The sequence below is a fragment of the Nycticebus coucang genome, chromosome 20 (assembly GCF_027406575.1).
Source record: "Nycticebus coucang isolate mNycCou1 chromosome 20, mNycCou1.pri, whole genome shotgun sequence".
NCBI lineage: Eukaryota > Metazoa > Chordata > Mammalia > Primates > Lorisidae > Nycticebus > Nycticebus coucang.
In genome coordinates, this window is record NC_069799.1 from 60,279,221 (window position 1) to 60,300,974 (window position 21,754).

General features: G+C 44.1%; 1 protein-coding gene across 3 annotated transcripts in view; it reads right to left on the reverse strand.

Moving 5' to 3' along the window:
* Positions 1–21,754, reverse strand: part of DHTKD1 (dehydrogenase E1 and transketolase domain containing 1) — a 64,052-nt gene that overhangs the window by 10,636 nt on the left and 31,662 nt on the right. For all 3 annotated transcript variants that reach the window (XR_008376269.1, XR_008376270.1, XM_053573020.1), the window contains exons 7-16: positions 19,984–20,182; positions 16,669–16,981; positions 15,004–15,088; positions 14,414–14,553; positions 12,049–12,199; positions 11,094–11,200; positions 5,701–5,865; positions 2,903–2,985; positions 2,396–2,565; positions 271–356 (exon numbers count right to left, since the gene is read on the reverse strand). Coding sequence is in view for 1 of the 3 variants with exons in the window: in XM_053573020.1 (XP_053428995.1) it covers positions 271–356; positions 2,396–2,565; positions 2,903–2,985; positions 5,701–5,865; positions 11,094–11,200; positions 12,049–12,199; positions 14,414–14,553; positions 15,004–15,088; positions 16,669–16,981; positions 19,984–20,182 (1,499 nt within the window). In the remaining 2 variants the exon portion in view is untranslated. The remainder of the gene's footprint in view (positions 1–270; positions 357–2,395; positions 2,566–2,902; positions 2,986–5,700; positions 5,866–11,093; positions 11,201–12,048; positions 12,200–14,413; positions 14,554–15,003; positions 15,089–16,668; positions 16,982–19,983; positions 20,183–21,754) is intronic.

The window sequence follows — 21,754 nt, forward strand, 5'->3', positions numbered from 1 at the left end:
CTGGGTTTATAGGCATGAACCACTGTGCTTTTACTTTTTTTGAGTACAAATCTTTGTTTTTTTACGTGATACTGTTATGAACACATACACAGCTCCATGAACACTCAGTAGTTTCTTCTATAGCAATAAGCTAAAACTAGATTTGTTTATTTTAATTTATCTAAGAAGATTTTAGTTCATCCAGACTGGTAAGAGGGGATAAACCCATTTATTGGCACTCCAGGAGAAATCACACACACACACATACACCCCACAAGAAAGAGCTATTACCTTGCAGGCCAATTGCTTTTCAAACCTTGGAGAAACAAAAGACCATGGACCCATGTTCTGAGGTTCCTCCTGACTCCAAATCAGATCTGAAAAAGAAGAAATTCATTTCCACACTTCAAGCAAACATATAGACTGTCCCCAATTTATGATGGTTCAACCTACAATTTTTTGACTTTACAGGGATACGAAACCGATATACATTCAATAGAAACAGTATTTCAAGTACCCAGCCACATGCCCATCTTGTTTTTCACTTTCAGTATAGTAATCGATAAACCACCTGAGATATCCAGTGCTTTATTATAAAATGTGCTTTGTGTGAGGTTTCCTTCCAGTTGGTCTATATCCTCCCCAGGATTCGATTACTATCAGTTTGTTGTTTTGGGGTTTTTTTGTTTTCTAAAGACAGGGTCTCACTCTGTTGCCCTGGCTGGATTGCAGTAGCGTTGATCATAGCTCACTGCAGCCTTGAAGTCATGGGCTCAAGCAATCCTCCTGCCTCAGCCTCCCGAGTAGCTAGGACTACAGGAACCCACCACAGCACCCAGCTAATTTTTCTCTTTTTTGTAGAGATGAGGTCTCACACTGTTGCTCAGGCTGGTCTCAAACTACTGACCTTAAGAGATCCTCCTGCTGTATTAGCCCCTGGAGTGTCACCAGCAGTCCCAGCTACCATCAAGTTTTGAGAATTCTTTATATAATATATAGCACTCTGTCAGACATGTATTTGCAAATACTTATTCCCAGTTTGTGGCTTTTCTTTTTATTTCTTTACATTGCCTCTCACGATGGAAAAGTTTTTCATTTTGATGAAGTTCAAATTTTCTTTTATGAAATGTGCTTTTGGTGTCATATCTAAGAATCTTTTGCACAAGGTCACAAAGATTTTTCTCCTGTTTTCTTCTAGGAGTTTTATAGTTTTACATCTAGGTTTATGAACAATTTTGAGTTAATTTCTGTGTAAGATGAATAGGGACAGCCAATATTCCAGCCTCTAACTCCATTTCTTGAAATGCTTGTCTTTTAGAATTATACTGTATTTCTCATAAATGAAAGTATAGCATTAATAATCCCCAAACTCTTGCAAAAGAGAGAGAGATAAGACATGAAAGATTGTCAGGCTGAGGGACACCAGGAGAGGGATGGAGGCACTGGCTCTCATCATGCGTTTTTCCTATCTTCAGTTTCCACAATATTTGATTTTCTTTTTTTGTCTTTTTTTTGTTAAGACAGTCTTACTCGGTGGCCCAGGCTAGAGTGCCGTGGTGTCAGGCTAGTTCACAGCAAGCTTAAACCCCTGGGCTCAAGCAATCTTCCTGCCTCAGCCTCCCGAGTAGCTGGTACTACAGGCACCTACCACAATGCCCAGCTAATTTGTCTGCTTTTATTTATTTTATTATTTATTTATTTTGAGACAGAGTCTCACTCTATGTCCTGGGCAGAGTGCTGTGGCATCATAGCTCACAGCATCCTCTTGGGCTCAAGCAATCCTCCTGCCTCAGCCTCCTGAGTAGCTGGGGCTACAGGCACCCACCACAACTCCTGGCTAGTTTTACTATTTTTAGTAGAAACAGGGTCTTGCTCTTGCTCAGGCTGGTCTGGAATCTCTGAGCTCAAGCAATCTACCCACCTCAGCCTGCCAGAGTGTTGGGATTACAGGCATAAGCCACTGCGCCTGGTACATGAGATTTGATTTTCTTTTTTTTTAAGATAAAGCCTCAAGCTGTCGCCCTGGGTAGAGTGCCGTGGCATCACAGCTCACAACAACCTCCAACTCCTGGGCTTTAGCGATTCTCTTGCCTCAGCCTCCCAAGTAGCCACAACACCTGGCTATTTTTTTGGTTGCAGCCGTCATTGTTGTTTGGCGGGCCCGCGCTGGATTCGAACCCACCAGCTCAGCTGTATGTGGCTGGTGCTTTAGCCGCTTGAGCCACAGGCACGGAGCAGAGATTTAATTTTCTGTCTGTCCGTTTGTTTTTTTTTTCTTCATAAAACCCAGGTTACAGTTAAGAGATTTAATTTTCTAATAACTCTCAGGCCACCTCTTTTCATTTGAAATAGCTTTTCATTTGATTGGGCTTCCAGTATCTGAAAGCCAGAGAACCCTAGCGGAACAAGACTTCACCTTTCACATGCGGGTATTTGCTCAGCTCTTGTTGCAAAGAGTCCAGGGGGAAGGGGCAAAGCTCCTCTATGCGGATGATGGCAAAGGTGTCCTTCTTGGCCCCCAGGGATTCTCTCTGCTTTACCAGGGCATAGAAATGTTTGCCAGAGCAGAACACCAGTGTCTTAACCCTGTTGGGGAGAAAGAAGGCAATGGGGGCAGGGAGAAATCATAAAAGTAAGAATGGGGTCAGAAGAGAAGGATCACAGTGCAGACTGAAATGCCTCGCTAAGGAAGAGGCGGGGGCTTTGCACTGGGTTCAGTCACACGCCGTGCCCTGGCCACCCTTCTTTAGTCACACACGCCTCCGAAGGTCCCTCTCCACACACTCTCCAACTCCTACTCCACTGACTACGGACTTCAATCGGAGGAAAGGAGAATTTCAGTCATTTCAGATTCCTAACTAATTTTCCCACTGATTAAACTTCTGCCACAGAGTATGAAGATGGAGGAGTCACGTCACATTACTTTTTTGGATCCACAGACGAGTCTCCAATGAGCACTTTGAATGTTGTTCCTGGTGCCATTTCTTGAAGAGCTGACACAGCCGCCTAAAGGGAGAAGAAGCCACACCGCTGGCGACAGTGAGGAAGAGAGGGTGCTTTCACCGCGAAGAGGGCTTCAGCAAAACAGAGGGTCAGAGCTCTACCCAACACCACACACACACCTCCTCTTAAAAGCAGCATTTCTCCAAAAAATGTCAGTTCTGTGTACATCAGAGTGAAATTATGTTTCAGAGGTTACATAAAATTGCCTTTTGTCCAGTGTCACAGAATTTTAAGAATTGAAATTTCAGTTTGATCATACAAATCTATTATCAATAAAAAACATAGCTCAATTTTTTGGAATTAGAAACATTTTACAAAATTAATATTGAAAACCAAAACAGCGAAGCCAGGGCAATTATTTCTGCTTTAGGTTTTGACTGTAATTAAATGATAAGTGAAACCTGTTCAGTCAGTAGAGTTAGGAACAGTATGTGTTTATTTCTGTGATGAAAATAAATTTGATTAACTAGCTCAGTTTAAAGAAATACTTGTTACAGACTCATGAGGCCACCTCAGAGTGCACAAGGTTATTTTGCAGGAACACTGGGAGAGAGAGAATCAGTAAATTACTACAAAAGACCACTGCCATGGTCTGGACTACATGAAGTCACTAGGGCTGGGGCTAGCATGGGTCAAGTAAGATACCTACAGTACTAAGTTTAAGGAGCCACTGATTCCAGGGCCACGAAAGTGCTGGCCCTGAGGATCAGTTCCTCCCTGCTTCCTTCCAAATGCCGGGAACTGCTTCAAACAACAAGGGATTGCGGCAAATCACTGCCAGCTTTCTTCCGCACCCCTCCATCCCAAAGGTACACTCTAAAACCTTTGGGAGCAGCACAAACATTCTTTTTATTTTATTTATTTTATTTTTTTGAGATAGAGTCTCACTCTGTTGCCCAGGATAGAATGCCATGCCATCATAGTTCATGACAACCTCAAACTCCTGTGCTCAAGTGATCCTCCTGCCTCAGCCTCCCGAGTAGCTAAGACTGCAGGTGCCCACCAGGATGCTGGCTAATTTTTCTATTTTTAGTAGAGACAGGGTCTTGTTCTTGTTCAAGCTGGTCTCAAACTCCTGAGCTCAAAGGATCCTCCTGCCTCAGCCTCCTAAAAAGCTAGGATTACAGGAGTGAGCCACCACATGCCAAAAACATGCTTTTCTTTCTTTCTTTTTTTTTTTTGAGACAGAGTCTCACTATGTCATCCTCGGTAGAGTGCCATGGCATTACAGCTCACAGCAACCTCAAACTCTTGGGCTTAAGCAATTCTCTTGCCTCAGCTTTCCAAGTAGCTGGGACTACAGGTTTTTTGCTATTGTTGTCATTGTTGTTTAGCAGGACGTGGCTGGGTTCAAATCCACCAGCCCTGGTGCATGTGGCTGGCGCCCTGACCATTGAGCTACGGGTGCCAAGCCCCCAAAACATTCTTAAATGGCAAAATGTCTTATTTTATTTCAGCAGTTGCAGCCAAATAACGTAAATTTTTAAATGCTAATCCTAGTTAAAACTCTCATATGAACCTGAAAATAATTATAGCAGATGGGATAAACATATGCTTACTAGCACTAAATATCTTGAACACTCCCACATAAAAACTAGCATATTTTTGTGATTTGAAAAATACACTGTGCACTGAATACTTACGTAAACCAGGAGGAAATATACCCTTAGGATGAACTGCAGTAGTAAGATATATTATAATATTTATGCTTACTAAAACAGGACTCTGCCTGGGATAAACCATTGAATAGAAAAAAAAAATTTCTTTTTTGAGACATAGTCTCACTGTGTTGCCCTGGGTAGAGCATCATGGTATCATCAGACCTCACAGCAACCTCAAACTCCTGGGCTTAAGTGATCCTCTTGCCTCAACCTCCCTAGTAGCTAGAACTACAGATGCTCCCCACAATGCCTGGCTAATTTTTCTTTTCTTTTCTTTTCTTTTTTTTTTTGAGACAGAGTCTCACTATGTCACCCTAGGTAGAGTGGCGTGGCTTCACAGGTCAACAGCAACCTCAAACTCTTAGGCTTAGGTGATTCTCTTGCCTCAGCCTCCCAAGTAACTGGGACTACAGGCAGCCACCACAACGCCCGACTATTTTTTTGTTGCAGTTGTCACTGTTGTTTAGCAAGCTCGGGCCTCAGTGTATGTGGCTGGCATCCTACCCACTGACCTATAGGCGCTGCCTAATTTTTCTATTTTTAGTAGAGATGGGGTCTCACTCTTGCTCAGGCTGCTATCAAACTCCTGAGCTCAAGCAATACACCCACCTTCGCCTTCCAGAGTGCTGGAATTACAGGCGTGAGCCACTGCACCTGGCCTAAAGGAAAAAATCTTAATAAAGGACCATAAATAATACCATTCATTGTCACCCAAATATTTTAAATTCCCCAACTTGCTACTATGTATATCAACATAGTAGTGTGAAAACTATTTGAACTTTAAAACTTGATAATGAAAAGTCCTTTCTACTCAGGCTAGGACAACTGTGTGACAACATCTTCTAGTCTATCTTCCATTACAACGGAAATTAAAAGCTACCTATATTTCCTGGTAGTATTAAAAGGTTTAAAAAAATAAAAGAAGCAGCAAAATCAATTAAGACTCTAAAGATGTTTCTGTAAATTAGAAATATAATTAGAGATAGTAAGTAGAGAGAAATGGAGTATAAAGATTGACAAAAGGAGAAAGGCTTATAAGCCCGTTTTTTCTACTTACAGGGAGCCTGAGTAACATCTTAGGAGAAGCAACGATGAGGGGTTTTCTGAAGTTCCGGACCATCTGTCTTCTAAGCAAGTGGAAATACTGTGCGGGGGTTGTGGGGTAAACCACACACATGTTCACAGTGTCTCCATCCACCCCCTCCTCTCTGCTGTCACACATCTGGGAGAGAAGCAGAAAGATCATCTATCTCAGTCACAATGACAATGGCCTCGCCAAATGGAAACACAGCATTCTCAATGAGGAAAAGACATTTCTCTCCATTATAGAAAAATACCAGAAGGCTGGGCGGCGCCTGTGGCTCAAGGAGTAGGGCGTCTGTCCAACATGCCGGAGGTGGCAGGTTCAAACCCAGCCTCGGCCAAAAAAGAAAGAAAAATACCAGAAGGCAAATTTATGCACGGTGTAGTGTTAAACGAAGGAGAGTTCTGTCAGTTCTAGACACTGCCCCAATCTGGGTCACCTGGCACAGGTGTGCCCGAACATAGCTGACTGCAAGAATTCTCTGGAATGGACTCTTAAAAATAGATTCTCTTCCTGTGGGGTTAAGATGGTGGAAGGAGGCACTGTCAGAATCTTACTCTCCTAATCAAATAAAAAAACTAGGGCGGCACCTGTGGCTCAAGGAGTAGGGTGCCGGTCCCATATGCCGGAGGTGGCAGGTTCAAACCTAGCCCCGGCCAAAAACCAAAAATAAATAAATAAATAAATAAATAAAAACTCCCTACAAATAAAAAAACTACAGTTTGTATGTGTTTTAAGACAAAAACAAAATCAAAAGCAGCTAACAGGCCAGGTGTGGTGGCTCACACCTCTAATCTTAACACTCTAGGAGGCTGAGGAAGGAAGATTGTTAGAGCTTAGGAGTTCAAGACCAGCCTGAGCAAGAGTGAGACCATATCTCTATTAAAACTAGAAAAATTAGCTGGATGTTGTGGCAGGTGCCTATACTCCCATCTGCTCGGGAGTCTGAGGCAGGATTACTCGAACCCAGGAGTTCAAGGTTGCTGTGAGCTATGACGCCATGGCATTCTATCCAGGGCAAGACTGTCTATAAATAAATAAAAAAGAAAAGAAGGAAGGAAGGAAGTTAGTTTAGACAAGTAAATTAAATCTTAGTCCCACATCAGAGTCTAGTGGTTAGGATTTTTTTAAAACGAATCTAAATCTCGGAAAGTCCTGGTGGAACAGAAAGCTGGGGCATGGCTCCTGACCCTACCCCAGAAGCAAGAGAGTAAGTTGAAAAAGTCCTGGGAATTCTTACAACACCCCCAGTGTGGAGAGGGAGCAAACAGGCACCTGGTGAAAGATACAGGAAAATCTCCTAGAGTAGAAGCCGCTACAGAGCTCACTGGAACCTCTTCGAGGAACACCCTGACTGAGGGGAGTGGGCCCTTGGACAGGGTTAGTTACTGAATCTCAGAAGTCAAAGCAGAACGTGGCAAGAAGACCCTTCATCTCAGGGGTTTTCCCTCCCACCGGCAGCCTCAGGCTCCAAAAACTGCAGCCCAGACTCAACTGCTACTCCCAGAAGGTAAGTGACTAATGGGAAAGGATATTTTAGGTACTTCACACACACCCTTCTCAGAGTAAGTACAGGGTCTTTGAAGAGTTGCCTTAAATAATCAAAGAGGAGATGACATAGCAACAGTGTAAATACCACGTATCACATAGCCAAAGAACTTCTCAGAAGGAGCCTGGGGAAACACCCCATCCAAGGAGCACTTTTGAAGAAAACACAGGAAAAGGTCAAGAACAGACAGAACTAAAAATAAATGGCACAAAGAGCTTGAGATAATAACGATGACAGCAGATAAAATAAACAAGCATTTACATAAACAGCAAAGTCTAAGTATTACACTTTATTCTAACTCTTTAAAGGGGCTAAAAATAAAATTAGCAGTATAAACAAAGGGTGTGAATCAGTAAAAGGGATAAATTATAAAAATAACAAACAGCAAACCGCATACATATCAATTATTGTTCTAAGCAGTTTGCATTTATTGAGATTTTATGCCTCACTTCCCGCTGTGAGACACATAGCACAATATTAACACACCACTGACTGGTCCCGAGTTAACCAGTAACGTGTTTCTCAGTAAAATTTCCAGTCACTAGTGTGTTAAGATGTTAGAGTGGGCTTGGTGCCCGTAGCTCAGTGGTTACAGCACTGGCACCAGCCACATACACCGAGGGTGGCAGGTTCAAACCCGGCCCAGGCCACCAATGACAATGACAACTGCGACAAAAAATAGTCGAGCATTGTGGTGGGCACCTGTAGTCCCAGCTACTTGGGAGGCTGAGGCAAGAGAATTGCTCAAGCCCAAGAGTTTGAGGTTACTGTGAGCTGTGAGCTGTGAGCTGTGACACCACAGCACTCTACTGAGAGCGACATAGTAAGACTCTGTCTCAAAAAAAAAAAAAAAAGTTAGAGTGATTCTGTATTATAAGCAGCTGAGAGATAAGGGTAGGCAAAAGAATGAAATAGGCTCAATTTGGCAGCGTGGCGTGGCGGGCGCCTGTAGTCCCAGCTACTTGGGAGGCTGAGGCAAGAGATTTGCTTAAGCCGAGTTTGAAGTTGCTGTGAAATTGCTATGAGTTTGTGAGGGGGACAAAATGAGACCCTGTTTCAAAAAAAAAGGCTCTATATGGGACAGCTGGGAATTGAGACTGGGAGAAATGAATCCATGAACAGCAGCTATGTTAACACATTGTTGACTGGCAATTTTACACAGAAGGTACCTGGGTAACTTGGGACCAGTCAACAATGTGTTAACTCTAATGCGTAGATGATCCTTTAAATACCTGGACTTCTTGGTTCCCTCAACTCGTGTCCTCCAATAACTCTGTGCCCTTCCAACCTCAGCAACCCATTCCTACAGCACCTTAGCCCATCTGGGCTGCTATAACAATACCACAATACCAGAGGTTTATTTCTCGTAGTTTTGAAGGCTGGGAAGTGTGAGATCAAGGTACTAGCAGACCTGGTATCTGGTGAAGCCCCACTTTCTAGGTGCTGTATGGCTGCATGTTGGAAGGGGTGAGCTCGCTTGCTGGGGCCTCTCTTTTAAGGGCACTGATCCTGTTCATGAAGCTCCACCCTCATGACCTACTCACCCCCTAAATACTCTACTTCTAAACACCATCACCCTGGGGGTTAGAATTGCTGTATGGCTGCATGTTGGAAGGGGTGAGCTCGCATGCTGGGGCCTCTTGTATAAGGGCACTGATCCCATTCATGAAACTTCACCCTCATGACCTACTCACCTCCTAAATACTCTACTTCTAAACACCATAACCCTGGGGGTTAGAATCTCAACATATGAATTAGGAGGGGGGGACAAACACTTAAAAGTTAGCACATGGTAATAATCTTATAAAGATAAATCTCATAATGATCAATAATAAGACTCCCTCCATAAGCTCCACTCTCTGATCACCACTTGCTATCTTTCTAGCTCAATCCCTTTAATGTTTACCCTCCATCAACCATTAACCTCATCAGACCTTCAACCTCCCATCCCATCACTTTTTCACTGTCCCTCACTCTTTTGTCCTTTTTTTTTTTCAGGGTCCCATTCTGTTACCCAGGCTGGAGTGTGCTGGCACCATCATATTCAATAGAAGCCTCAAACTCCTAAACTCAAGAGATCCTTCAGCCTCAGCTTCCCCAGTAACTGGGACTAAAGGCATGTGCCATCATACCCACCTAAGCTTTCTAGTTTTGGCAGAGATAAGGTTTCACTATGTTGCCCAGGCTGGTCTCAAGCTCCTGGCCTCAAGTGATCCTCCCACCTTGGCCTCCCAAAGTTCTGGGATTACAGCCATGAGCCACTGCACCCAGATGCCTGTAATCTCATCTTTATAAAATTATTTTTGTTGTGTGGCTCAAAGGAGTAGGGCGCCAGCCCCATATACTGGAGGTGGCAGGTTCAAACCTGGCCCTGGCCAAAAAAAGAAAAAAAAATTATTTTTGTGTCATATTTATCAATATAACTATTCATATATCTGTTCTATCTACCTACTAATCTATCATCTATTTATACACTTTATCTGTCCATATGCCAAAATCATCAATGAAATGTATGTTGGAGTACTGAGGGTGATATGTACTGATACCTCCATTTACTTTGAACTGATCAAAATATAGGATGGATTGCTGGATAAAGGAATGACAGATGAATAGATATGTCAGAAAATAAATATAATAAAATATTAATAGGGGATCCTATGGGGTTAGTACATGAATGTTCATTGTAAATCTTTTGAACTTTTCTGTATATTTGAAAGTTTTCATAATAAACTATGAGGAACTAATATGAAGAGACATTTAGTGATTCTTACCAAATGATAGCAATGGCTGTTTCTAGGGGCCATTTCAAATTACTTACAATAATTTGATGATCATGAATCATTTAATAAAATACTACCATTACTTGAAAAAATAGTTTTTAAAAGTAAAAATACTGGTGTGGTGCCTGTAGCTCAAGCAGCTAAGGCGCCAACCACATACACCAGAGCTGGCGGGTTCAAATCCAGCCTGGGCCCACCAAACAATGACAACTACAACCAAAAAATAGCTGGGCAGTGTGGCGGGCGCCTGTAGTCCCAGCTACTCAGGAGGCTGAGACAAGAGAATCACTTGAGCCCAAGAGGTTGAGGTTGCTGTGAGTTGTGATGTCACGTCACTTTACCCAGGACAATAGCTTGAGGCTCTGTCTCAAGAAAAAAAAAAAAAAAAAGCAAAAATACTGATTCTTAGGCCCCACTCCTGAGAATCTGATCTGGCGTTAGCCCCCGTGTCCGCATCTCTCTTTATTTAAAGTTTCCTGGCCAGACACCATGCCTCATGCCTATAATCCTAGCACTCTGGGAGGCAGAGGGTCTTAAGAGCTGAGGAGTTTGGGAACAGGAGGAACAAGAGAGAGAATCCATCTCTACTAAAAACAGAAAAAATTAGCCAAGCCATTGTGGTGGGTTCCTATAGTTCCACCTACTCTGGAGGCTCAGGCAGGAGGATCATTTGAGCTCAGAAGTTTGAGATTGCTGTATACTAGGCTGATGCCACAGCACTCTAGCCTGGGGCAACAGAGTAAGACTCTATCTCAAAACAAAATAAAAAAAAACCTTGGATCTTGTCCACTTAGGAACCACTTCCTTTTTTTCTTTTTGGTAGTATAATCATTGTGCCAGGAATCACTCTAACTGCCCTAAACCGTGATACCTGAAGCATGTTTCTAAGAAACTCTGACATTGCCTCAAATCGGTTCCATTCAAGTCCTACCAGGCCTTCGGTATAAGGTGGACTTTCAGCCATCTACAGGAGCTGGGTAACCATCTGGGAAGCAGGAAAAGGCTTCCCGGACTCCAGAGAACCTCGTTCGACATACCTGTAGGAAACGCTCTATGCGGCAAGAGGAGTGGTCTGGCCCAGCCCCATCGTAGCCGTGTGGAAGGAGGATAACGATGCCACTCTGCAGCAGCCACTTGGCCTCTCCTGGAAAAGTAGGACTGGGGAGTAAGGACTCTGAGAAGCCGCAACAGTGGACGCCACTCAGACAGTGAAACTGTGTTTGTCTGCTGCCTGGCCCCCAACACTGTTTTCCTTACATGTACTTTCTAGCACTGTTACACCATCCTTAGGGAGAAAATATCCACTTTGCTGGGTGAAAAACCTATACTGGCACATGTCCTGGACATTAGCAAGTCGAACTGCAAGGTGAATGCCCGGCCTCCTAGCCAGCAGGTGCCACTCTGATTTCATCACAGGCATGGTTTGTAGAAGAGTGGGCGCCTCTCACCACCTTCCTCATAGCCCAGCTGACCACCTCCCTGCACTGACCAACTCCTTAAGTTGACCTAATTTTCATAGACTGGACATGCACCACATGTGCATATCAGTACAGTAGGCTAGTTCCTTATGTTGACTTCCTTGTTGTATTGACCAGTTTGTAACAGTCTCTTGGGAGGTCACATTACAGAGGTTCTGCATATTTAAAACCTAATAGTGGATACCCCCAGAAAATTAAGTTGAGGGTCTGGGGAGAGACTTAGCTTTTCCTTCACAGATTTCAAGTTCTGATGGTAAGCCGCTACTGCTCTTCAACACTTGGGTGTGCCTGGAGAGAGGGGAACTGGTCTTCAAGGCCCCGCTGACTCCTTGGCATAGTCCCTCATTAAACTGCGTGATAGCGGCAGGGCCTCAGCACAGAACAGGGTGATCTCCAAGTCCCCGGAGGGCCCACAGCACTCGGAGTGTCATAAGCAGCAGTGGTCCCTGTCCATTCTCCTGTCCCGGTGAGACTGCGGCCTGCGTCCCTTACCCTCCCACACCCTAATACCAACCTCCAGAGATGAATGTGTCAAAGATGATCTGGGCACCGTTGAAGAAATCACCAAACTGAGCCTCCCAGATGGGCAGTAGCTTTGGGCTTTCGATGCTCATTCCGTACTCAAATCCCAAGACGGCCTCTTCTGACAGCGGGCTGTTGCTCACCTAATGCCCAGGAAGAGAACCGAAGGCTGTCATGCAAGGGAATGCCCGATGGGGGCCAGCAGGGGCACAGGACCCGCAAGGGCAGAGTGTCACGTTTGCACAAACCCATCAAAGGGAGGAGGGACAGGAGCTGGTAAGGGCAGAGTGTCACGTTTGCACAAACCCTTTGAAGGGAGGAGGGGTGCAGAGTGAAGCTTTGCTTCCATCACCACATGCGTCTCAGAAAGGAGAGTGCTATATGGTTTGTCTGACCTCTCCAAACCTCCTGTTGAAATCTGATTCCCAGTGTCGGAGGTAGGGGCTAAAGGGAAGTATTTGGGCCATGGGGGCAGATCTCTTCTGAAAAGATAAATGCACTCTCCGTGGGTGTAGGTGGGGTGGGAATCCTTGCTTTATTAGTTCCCATGGGAGCTGGCTGCTTAAAAAGAATCTAGCACCTCCTCTCTCTGTCTCTCTCTCCAGGTGATCTGCACACACTGGTTGATTAAACTCCAGTCTAGTGAAGCTACTTTAGGGTTTTCTCACCTCATAGCTTCCGTATGTAGCCTTGTGTCCATCTAGAGTGTGCACCCCACATTAATTAGACTAGACGCCCCCTAACATCCCTCACGTCTAAGCTCAGATCTGCCTCCTTCTCTCAAGCACTCCCTGCCTCCGCCAGGCAGATGTAGTTGCCCCATCTCCTGTGTACACTGAAATACCTTATTTTCTAGATTCTATGTTTTTATTGAAATAAAATAAATAAATGTTTTTATTTATTCCAAAAAGCATGCGAGGCGGCTTATGAAACATAAATAACGTACATCATGGTGTGCACGTTTTAAGTGGAGGGAAAGAAGACAGATGAAGATGGAGACACAGAACGGAGCTGGGCGAGGACGTGCCCTAAGGAGTGGCTCACTGCCTCCATCCGCCCCCTTCCCCTCCTAAAAGCCATGATTGATAAGGGAATGCTGGGCAGGAATAAAATCCAACACAGGCAGTGAAGGCTCGGGAGACAACAGCTCCTCTCAACACCAAGGTCACAGGAGTTTCTCCCAGGTCTTCATATGCAGGACATGGTATTAGATAATAAATGAAATCTTTGACAGCACCCACATAACAGATACAAGGCATTTAGTAAGGACTTTTAAAATCGCAGTATTCACAATGGACAGCTAATAGCAAATCATAATCAGGATCTAGTTCATCAATCGGACTTGATCCAGAAGTAGATTTTAGAGTCACTTAAAGAGAAGATGAGAATGTGTCCCCTGGCTCGGTACCTACAGTTCAGCGGCTAGGGCACCAGCCACGTACACTGGGGCTGGAGGGTTTGAACCCCGCTCAGGCCTGCCAAACAACAGTGACAACTACAACAACAACAAAAAACAGATAATAGCCGGGCATTGTGGCAGGCGCCTGTAGTCCCAGCTACTTGGGAGGCTGAAGCAAGAGAAATCGCTTAAGCCCAAGAGTTTCAGGTTGCTGTGAGCTGTGATGCCACAGCACTCTACGGAGGGTGACATAGTGAGACTGTCTCAAAAAAAAAAAAAAAATGTGTCCTTTAAGTGATGTTCCTGGAATATGGCCTTTGGCAAGGGATCCTTGTTTGGGGTTAACAGTGAACTCAGGATCATATGCTAAACAAATCGCTCGAGTAGGAAAGATGTCATGCCTCTAAACTTACCTTAAACAACAAGTTTGTAAACACCTGTCCTAGGCACTACTCTGACTGCTGATAGACAAAAGGAAAAGGCCCCAGCCCTGAAGACTCTGAGAGAAAAGCCTGGAGACGGGGACACCGCACTGCCCGGCTGTGCACGCGGGACCACCAGCTACTGCACTTTGGGGAGCAAAGGGACCTGGGGGAAGCAAGTGTTTATCTTTTTGAGTAGGCAAAAGATGTTGGCTTATTATCCACATCTTTGACTATTTTGAACAAATCACAGCAATGTGCATATTATAATGTCAATTTTGAACTGACGAAATACCCGTCCATTTGACAGTCGCGTGACTACACAGAAATCACCAGAGTTTAAGGAGGCTCCGGTCTACCCCTGAGTGGTTCCTTCCATTCCAAGTTTACAGGCATACGCTGTCTACCCAAGCAGCACCCCTTTGTTTCAAAAAGTATTGAACCCAAAGTTGGACATCTGTTTCTAGCTGTTTTAAGAATCCTGGAACCATAATTATGGCCACCTAGTTTTTGTGCCTGCCCCTGTAACGTCCTACCTCTAGAAACCCCTTCTGATGAGGGTCCATGTGGTTCAGAGGGAGATAGGTGTCATTGGTCTCCTGACAAACCACCATTGCATGCCTTTGGCTGAAAGTTCCACGGCCAACGTCTTGGCCACTCAGACGGACGTTAAAACCTTGACCAAGAAAAAAAAATAGTGGACTCTCATGAATAACCTAATAATAAGACAGAGCAACTCTGAATTCTTATACATCAGCTTAATCCTGAGAATTTTCCTTAGCATAACAGAGTCTCCTATTTTCAAAAGTCAAGACAGGGCAAGAACGGAGAGTCATCTCTTGCCCCACAATTTTTAGAGAAAAAAATCTCTTTCTAGTACATCTAGAACTGAGCCTTTGTTTGCAAAGTATAAGTGCTTTGTACTCCCTCCTCTGATGAAGGCTGTTGACATGACTTGTACCACGATCAAGTAACACTGGCAGGTAAAAAAACTAATTTAACATGTTTCAGAATCTCTCAAGCCAATGCAAACAACAGGAGGCAGTTGTAATTCAGAAAGGTCACAGGTAGCAAATGTCATTTAAAGCTTTTTCTACCAGCCGTGCAGCTAACAGCCAGTTCTCACCTTCAGCCAGTAGGGAGCCCAAGGCAAGAGCTTCTGCTGTAGCCCAGTCCAGCTTTGTCCCTTCCATCACTTTCTCCATTCTAGACTGTAAAGTTGAAGGGAAGGAGAAAAGAAACTTTCAAGAGTCGGTATCACATTGAGCTCAAAAAACTTAATGCAACACAATAGTAATTATCAAAATCATAATGTTGAATAAAAACAGAGAGGGGAGACAGCTGTGTCAGAGTAGGACAGCAATTACGCACACTTCTGAAATAGGCAAAACAAACATGCACTTGGGGTTAGTGGACGCCTCTGTGGGGTCAGAGAAGATGGGATTAGGGACTGTATGTGGGGAGTGTATTTATAACATCCTACTTCTAAGGCTGGATGATCACTATGTGGCTTATTGTAATAGCCTCTATGCCTATTGCATACACTTAAAAACCAAAGTTAGCATTTTAACATAATGCAGATGCTGGGGGCAGTGCCTGTGGCTCAGCAGGTAGGGCGCCGGCCCCATATGCCAAGGGTGGTGGGTTCAAATCCAGCCCCGGCCAAAACTGCAACAAAAAAATAGCCGGGTGTTGTGGCAGGCGCCTGTAGTCCCAGCTGCTCGGGAGGCTGAGGCAAGAGAATCGCCTAAGCCCAGGAGTTGGAAGTTGCTGTGAGCTGTGTGATGCCATGGCACTCTACCGAGGGCGATAAAGTGAGACTCTGTCTCTACAAAAAAAAAAAAAAAAAAACATAATGCAGATGCCTAAGTTCCTTCAAGCTTAAGGAAGATGAGAGCTGCACGCTGTAGCTCAGTGGTAAGAGTGCCAGCTCTGTCTGCACACCAGGGGTGGGTTCGAACCTTGCCCAGGCCTGCTTAATGAAAAAAAAAAAAAAAGCTTAAGAAAGATGAAAACCCGGGGGTGGCGCCTATGGCTCAGTGGGTAGGGCACCAGCCCCACACACCAAGGGTGGTGGGTTCAAACCCAGCCCCGGCCAAACTGCAACAAAATATAGCCGGGCGTTGTGGCGGGCACCTGTAGTCCCTGCACTTGGGATGCTGAGGCAAGAGAATCACCTAAGCCCAGGAGTTGGAGGTTGCTATGAGCTGTGATGCCACGGCACTCTACCGAGGGCAATAAAGTGAGACTCTGTCTCTTAAAAAAAAAAAAGATTAAAACCTTTCACTCTCTGCTCTCCTGACTTTAGCACTGAAAGTCCCCAGTCCCAGGCAAACCGGCACACTTGTCATCCCATAGCTAACCTAAGACAGTATGTAAAACCTTAGCATGTTTAAGGGTCTAAGTGGGAACCTTTGGGTTACGTGTGTTGCTTTTTTATTTCTTTTATTTAAGCCACCTGAAAGAAGTGTTTTTTGCTCACTGATTGGAAAAATCAAAACAGACATTCCTCTCTTTGTGTATTTTTTACAACGTGCATGTATTCCATGCATTGATATTAAATATGCACAAGTAAATAAATACATGGAGAAAAATAAAATTAGAGAAAATCTGTGTATGAGATTTATTAATCAGCTGTCAGTACCAAATAATGCTAGGCTCAGTCCCTAGAGCCTAATGATGCACAATAAATATTTGTCCAAAGAATAAGCCAACCAAAAAGACTGAACCAACATCGATTCCTCTGGCGAGCAAGAAAGGAAAGCAGCAACACGTGATTTCAAGTTCCCACCTGAACGTACGTCTTCAGGAGGTGACTGTGCACCTGGAGCTCCTCTGGAACCTCCACAGACTTCCCACCAACAAACCGCAGGAGGTCAAGGGGCACACCTGTGTTCCAGGTGGTGATTCTGGCTTCTGGCTGAACTACGCCCTGCCAGTGGGCTTTCAGGTTAGTGGCAGGGGGGCTATAGTGGGCCATGTCAGTTAAGTGGTTATTTAACTTGGCATAGTAGGAGGATTTTATTTCAGACACCTCCTCCTGGGCCATGAGTCCACTGGCAATAAGGTGCTCTGCATAGGTGTCTGGGATGCTCTTTCGGGTTCTGTCCAAGAAAAATGGCAAAAAAACAAAACATCAATTTGATCTGTAAAAATCCAAGAGAGACAGAGATAGTCATTGTCAAAGCCATCATAGAATGTCATCACCATAAACGGGCATTCAGGAAATGTTCTGGAACTGGACAGAAGTGGCAGTCACAATGCATGGTGAATGTAATAAACACCACCGAATCGTGCACTTTCTTTTCTTTTCTTTTTTTTTTTTTTTTTTTTTTTTTGCTTGTATGAAAGGTTTTTATTGGCGAGGGAGGGATGCTGTAGAGCAGCACCAAGGAGGAGAGAAAAGAAGAGAGAGAGGGGGGTGAAAAGAGAGAGAGAGGAAAGAAGGGGGGAGAGATGGGGAGAGAGAGAGGAGAGACCTAGAGAGACAGAGGAGAGAGAGGAGGGGAGAGAGAGAGCTTCTTTTTTTTTTTTTTGAGACAGAGTTTTACTTTGTCACCCTCGGTAGAGTGCTGTGACATCACAGCTCACAGCAACCTCAAACTCTTGGGCTCAAGTGATTCTCTTGTCTCAGTCTCCTGAGTAGCTGGGATGACAGCTGCCTGCCACTTTGCCCAGCTATTTTTCTCTTTAAGTTTTTTTGTTTTAATTAAATCATAGCTGTGTACATTAATGCAGTCATGGGGTACCATGCGCTGGTTTTATATACAATTTGAAATATTTTCATCACACTGGTTAACTTAGCCTTTCTGGCTTTTTCATAGTTATTGTGTTAAAACATTTATATTCTACATTTATTAAGTTTCACATGTACCCTCATAAGATGCACCATAGGTGTGGTCCCACCAATTACCCTCCCTTCACCCATCGTCCCCCCTCCCCTCCCCTCCCTTTCCCCATATTCTTAGGCTATAATTGGGTTATAGCTTTCATATGAAAGCTATAAATTAGTTTCATAGTAGGCCTGAGTACATTGGATACTTTTTCTTCCATTCTTGAGATACTCTGCTAAGAAGAATATGTTCCAGCTCCATCCATGTAAACATGAAAGAGGTAAAGTCTCCACCTTTCTTTAAGGCTGCATAATATTCCATGGTGTACATATACCACAATTTATTAATCCATTCGTGGGTTGATGGGCACTTGGGCTTCTTCCATGATTTAGCAATTATGAATTGTTGCCTAGCTATTTTTAGAAATAGGGTTTCACTCTAGCTCAGGCTGGTTTTGAACTTGTAAGCTCAGGTGATCCACCCACCTCAGCCTCCACAAGTGCTAGGATTACAGGCGTGAGCCACCATGCCTGCCCCAAGCTGTGCACTTTAAAATAGCCAATTTTACATTATGTGACTCCTACCTCAATAAGTCAATAAAACAAATATTCTGAAGTGACTGACATTAAAATAAATAAATATGTTAATAAACAAACAAATAAATAAATAATGAGCAATTACACATATTAATAAAGGTACTCACAAGTTAACAACCTGTTCCAGGCAAGCAAGAGAAAACAAATTTATATTTATAAGCTTTTATCTACATCCAGGTGGAAATAATCAATAATATTTTTCTAAGAACAACAGTCATTGCCAGGACTTTTGCACACTGTCCACGTAATCAGCACCTACTTTATTTCAATAAAGTATGCAACTCAAAGTTACTGTCATCTGTTTCAGGTTGCTTTAATCATCCTTGAACTAACAATACCATTCTACATTCATATACTTTAAATGATAAAGTCTGTTCTCATATATTATTGTAGTTAATCCTGAGAAAAAGGAGTGGTAAGCAGGAGATTTTTTTTTAAATGGGGCCCTGAGCCTCACTGACTCATTCAGTCTAAATTCAGAGCTAAGCGGAGGACATAGATTATTTCTTCCTAGAACAGCACTCTCTCTGCTGTCTTAGACCAGAAAAGCCGTAAAATGCCCTCAAGTTTATCCCTCTGCTTTCATTTATCCATGAGAAAATGAAGGAGGGCATCTATTTTACCTTCTTGTGTCTAGAAAAGAAATTGCAAAGCAATGCGTTCCTACAGTGTCACCTCAACCTTCTTTTTTTATTTTTTTTTTGTAGAGACAGAGTCTCACTTTATGCCCCTTGGTAGAGTGCCGTGGCATCACACAGCTCACAGCAACCTCCAGCTCCTGGGCTTAAGCTATTCTCTTGCCTCAGCCTCCCGAGTAGCTGGGACTACAGGCGCCTGCCACAGCACCTGGCTATTTTTTTGTTGCAGTTTGGCCGGGGCTGGGTTTGAACCCGCCACCCTCGGCATATGGGGCCGGCGCCCTACTCACTGAGCCACAGGCGCCGCCCACCTCAACCTTCTTAATCAGTGCTGTCCGACAGAAATAAAATGCAAGCCACGTGTGTCATTGAAAACATCTCTGGCAGTCACATTAGAAAGTGTAAAAAGAAAAAGGTGGAATTAATTTCAATAATAGATTTATGTCAATATATCCAAAATACTGTCATTTCAATACCTCATCAATATAAAAATTATTGCGATATATCAGGTTTATATTTTACACGCTAAGTTGTTGGAATCTGGTGTGATGTCACCCTTACAGCACATCAATCAGGACCAGTGCATTTCAGTGGCTCAATAGCCACTTATGGCTAGTGGCTCCCATACTGGATAGCGCAGTTTAGAACATTTGTTAAAAATCCCTGTGTCTTCTCCAGCCAAGGTGCAAAGCAGGTCCACGTCTTTGATCTGTGGAAGTGAACAACGCAGGTTCTATTTCTGATCCTGCCAACACCATGCTAAGTAGTTCGGGGCAAGGCTGCGCCCAAGTCTTCCTCCTGCTGTCTTCCCATCTGCTGAGCCGTCAACTTGCCCTTCTCTATGTCAAGAGGAAACATGTAGAGTGTGAAGAATGTGGGGTGACTCTCTCAGGATGGTCCCAGTCTTATGACGGCATTGAAAGTTTCATATCCAGGGCAAACTGAGAAGGTTGGGCATCCTACCTGAGAGTGTATTAAAACTAATAATGCAGGCACCCTGGAAGGAGAGGCTGTGTCAAAGGAAAGTGTGTAATTGTACCTGATGATTTTGTACATGACGGGGTTGGTGAAGAAAGGCTCGTCCAGCTCATTGTGGCCCCACTGCCTGTAGCAGAACAAGTCAACAATGACATCCTTCCGGAATCGGCGCTGGTATTCAAAAGCCAGCCGTGTGGCACGGACCACTTCCTCTGGGTTGTCTCCATTGACGTGGATGATGGCACTGCCCACAAGCTTCCCTAAGCAGGGAAGACCAAGGGGAAGGCGGACAATTAACCCAGAACCATATTAGCTCTCCCGAAGTCTTGCCGCCTGTATGGGAAGAGAGCCTAGTTCCTGCAGGGAGATTGGCTGGTTGGTTAGAACCCAAACTTTGCGGTCCAGCCAGCAAGTTCCAGCTCCATGACATACTGTGTGACTTTGATGAGGTCATGATCTCAGCCTACTCATCTCTAAAACTACTTCTTAGAAATGTTGTAGAGCTTAAATGAGTTAATGTATATAAAGTACTAATGCTTAACACTGTTACGTACATTGCCTGTACATAACAGTTGATATTTATTTTGTTATTGTTATTATTACTATTATCTTTCTTCTTGATATAAAAACATCATTAAAGGATGCATCCTAAAAAAAGATAAATTTTCTCCAAAGAGAAGTTCTGAAATGGACCTTCAATATCTCTATCAGGCTAATCACCAAGAATTAACACAGATAACTCTGAAAGGCACCCAGGCCAGGCTCTGAGTGTAAAAACAGAACAGTTCCCACCACCTAAAAGTTTTTAGAATTCTGTGAAACGGCAATGAAAGCCCACCCTTTCTCCTACGACTGCCAATTTCATAGATTAAAACACGTTGACTTTGAATCTTCTCAGCCTAGTCCTCACTAGACTATTTCACCAGATTTGGTGACTGAACCTATCTGTTTTGACCAAGACCTTGGGCACCCCAAATTTGAACACCCTGAAGACAAGGACTCCAGTGTTGCCCTAACTGCCTTGCTTTCTGACTTTCACCAGATCATTCATCCGGTTACTTAAACAATTGAAGGTGATTCACTCTCAGTTCCGTGCTTGTCTTATTTCCATGGATTTAAGGATAACCTTGGAAAGGAATGTTCATTGGGCATCACTGTTGGTGACTTACTGAACATGTCTGATCCAAAATTTAAAATGCAGTTGGGCATGGCGGCTGACACCTCTAATCCTAGCACTTTGGGAGGCCAAGGTGGGAGGATCACTTGAGGCAAGAGTTAAAGACCAGCCTGGGCAGCATAGTGAGACCGTGACACTACAAATTTTTTTTTAAAAATCAGCTGGGCATACTGACAGGGAGCTATAGTCCCAGCTACTTGGGAAGCTGAGACACGAGGATCTCTTAGCCTCCTGTGGATCACGTGAGTCCAGGAGTTTGAGGCTGCTGTGACCTATGATGACACCACTGCACGCCAGCCTGGGGTGGAGAGTACAATCTGTCGCAAATTAAAAAAAGATAACCAGGTGGCACCCGTAACTCAGTGGGTAAGGGTGCTAGCCACATACACCAAGGTGGCTGGGTTTGAACCCAGCCCAAGCCTGCTAAACACCAACAACTGCAACAAAAAATAGCCGGGCACTGTGGTAGGTGCCTGTAGTCCCAGCTTCGTGGGAGTCTGAGGCAAGAGAATCACTTAAGCCCAAGAGTTGGAGGTTGCTGTGAACTGTGACGCCACAGCACCCTACCCAGGGCAACATAGTGAGACTCTGTCTCTAAATAAATAAATAAATAAAATAAAACCAGTGAGTAACCAGAGAGGCTCATTGTGCTGAC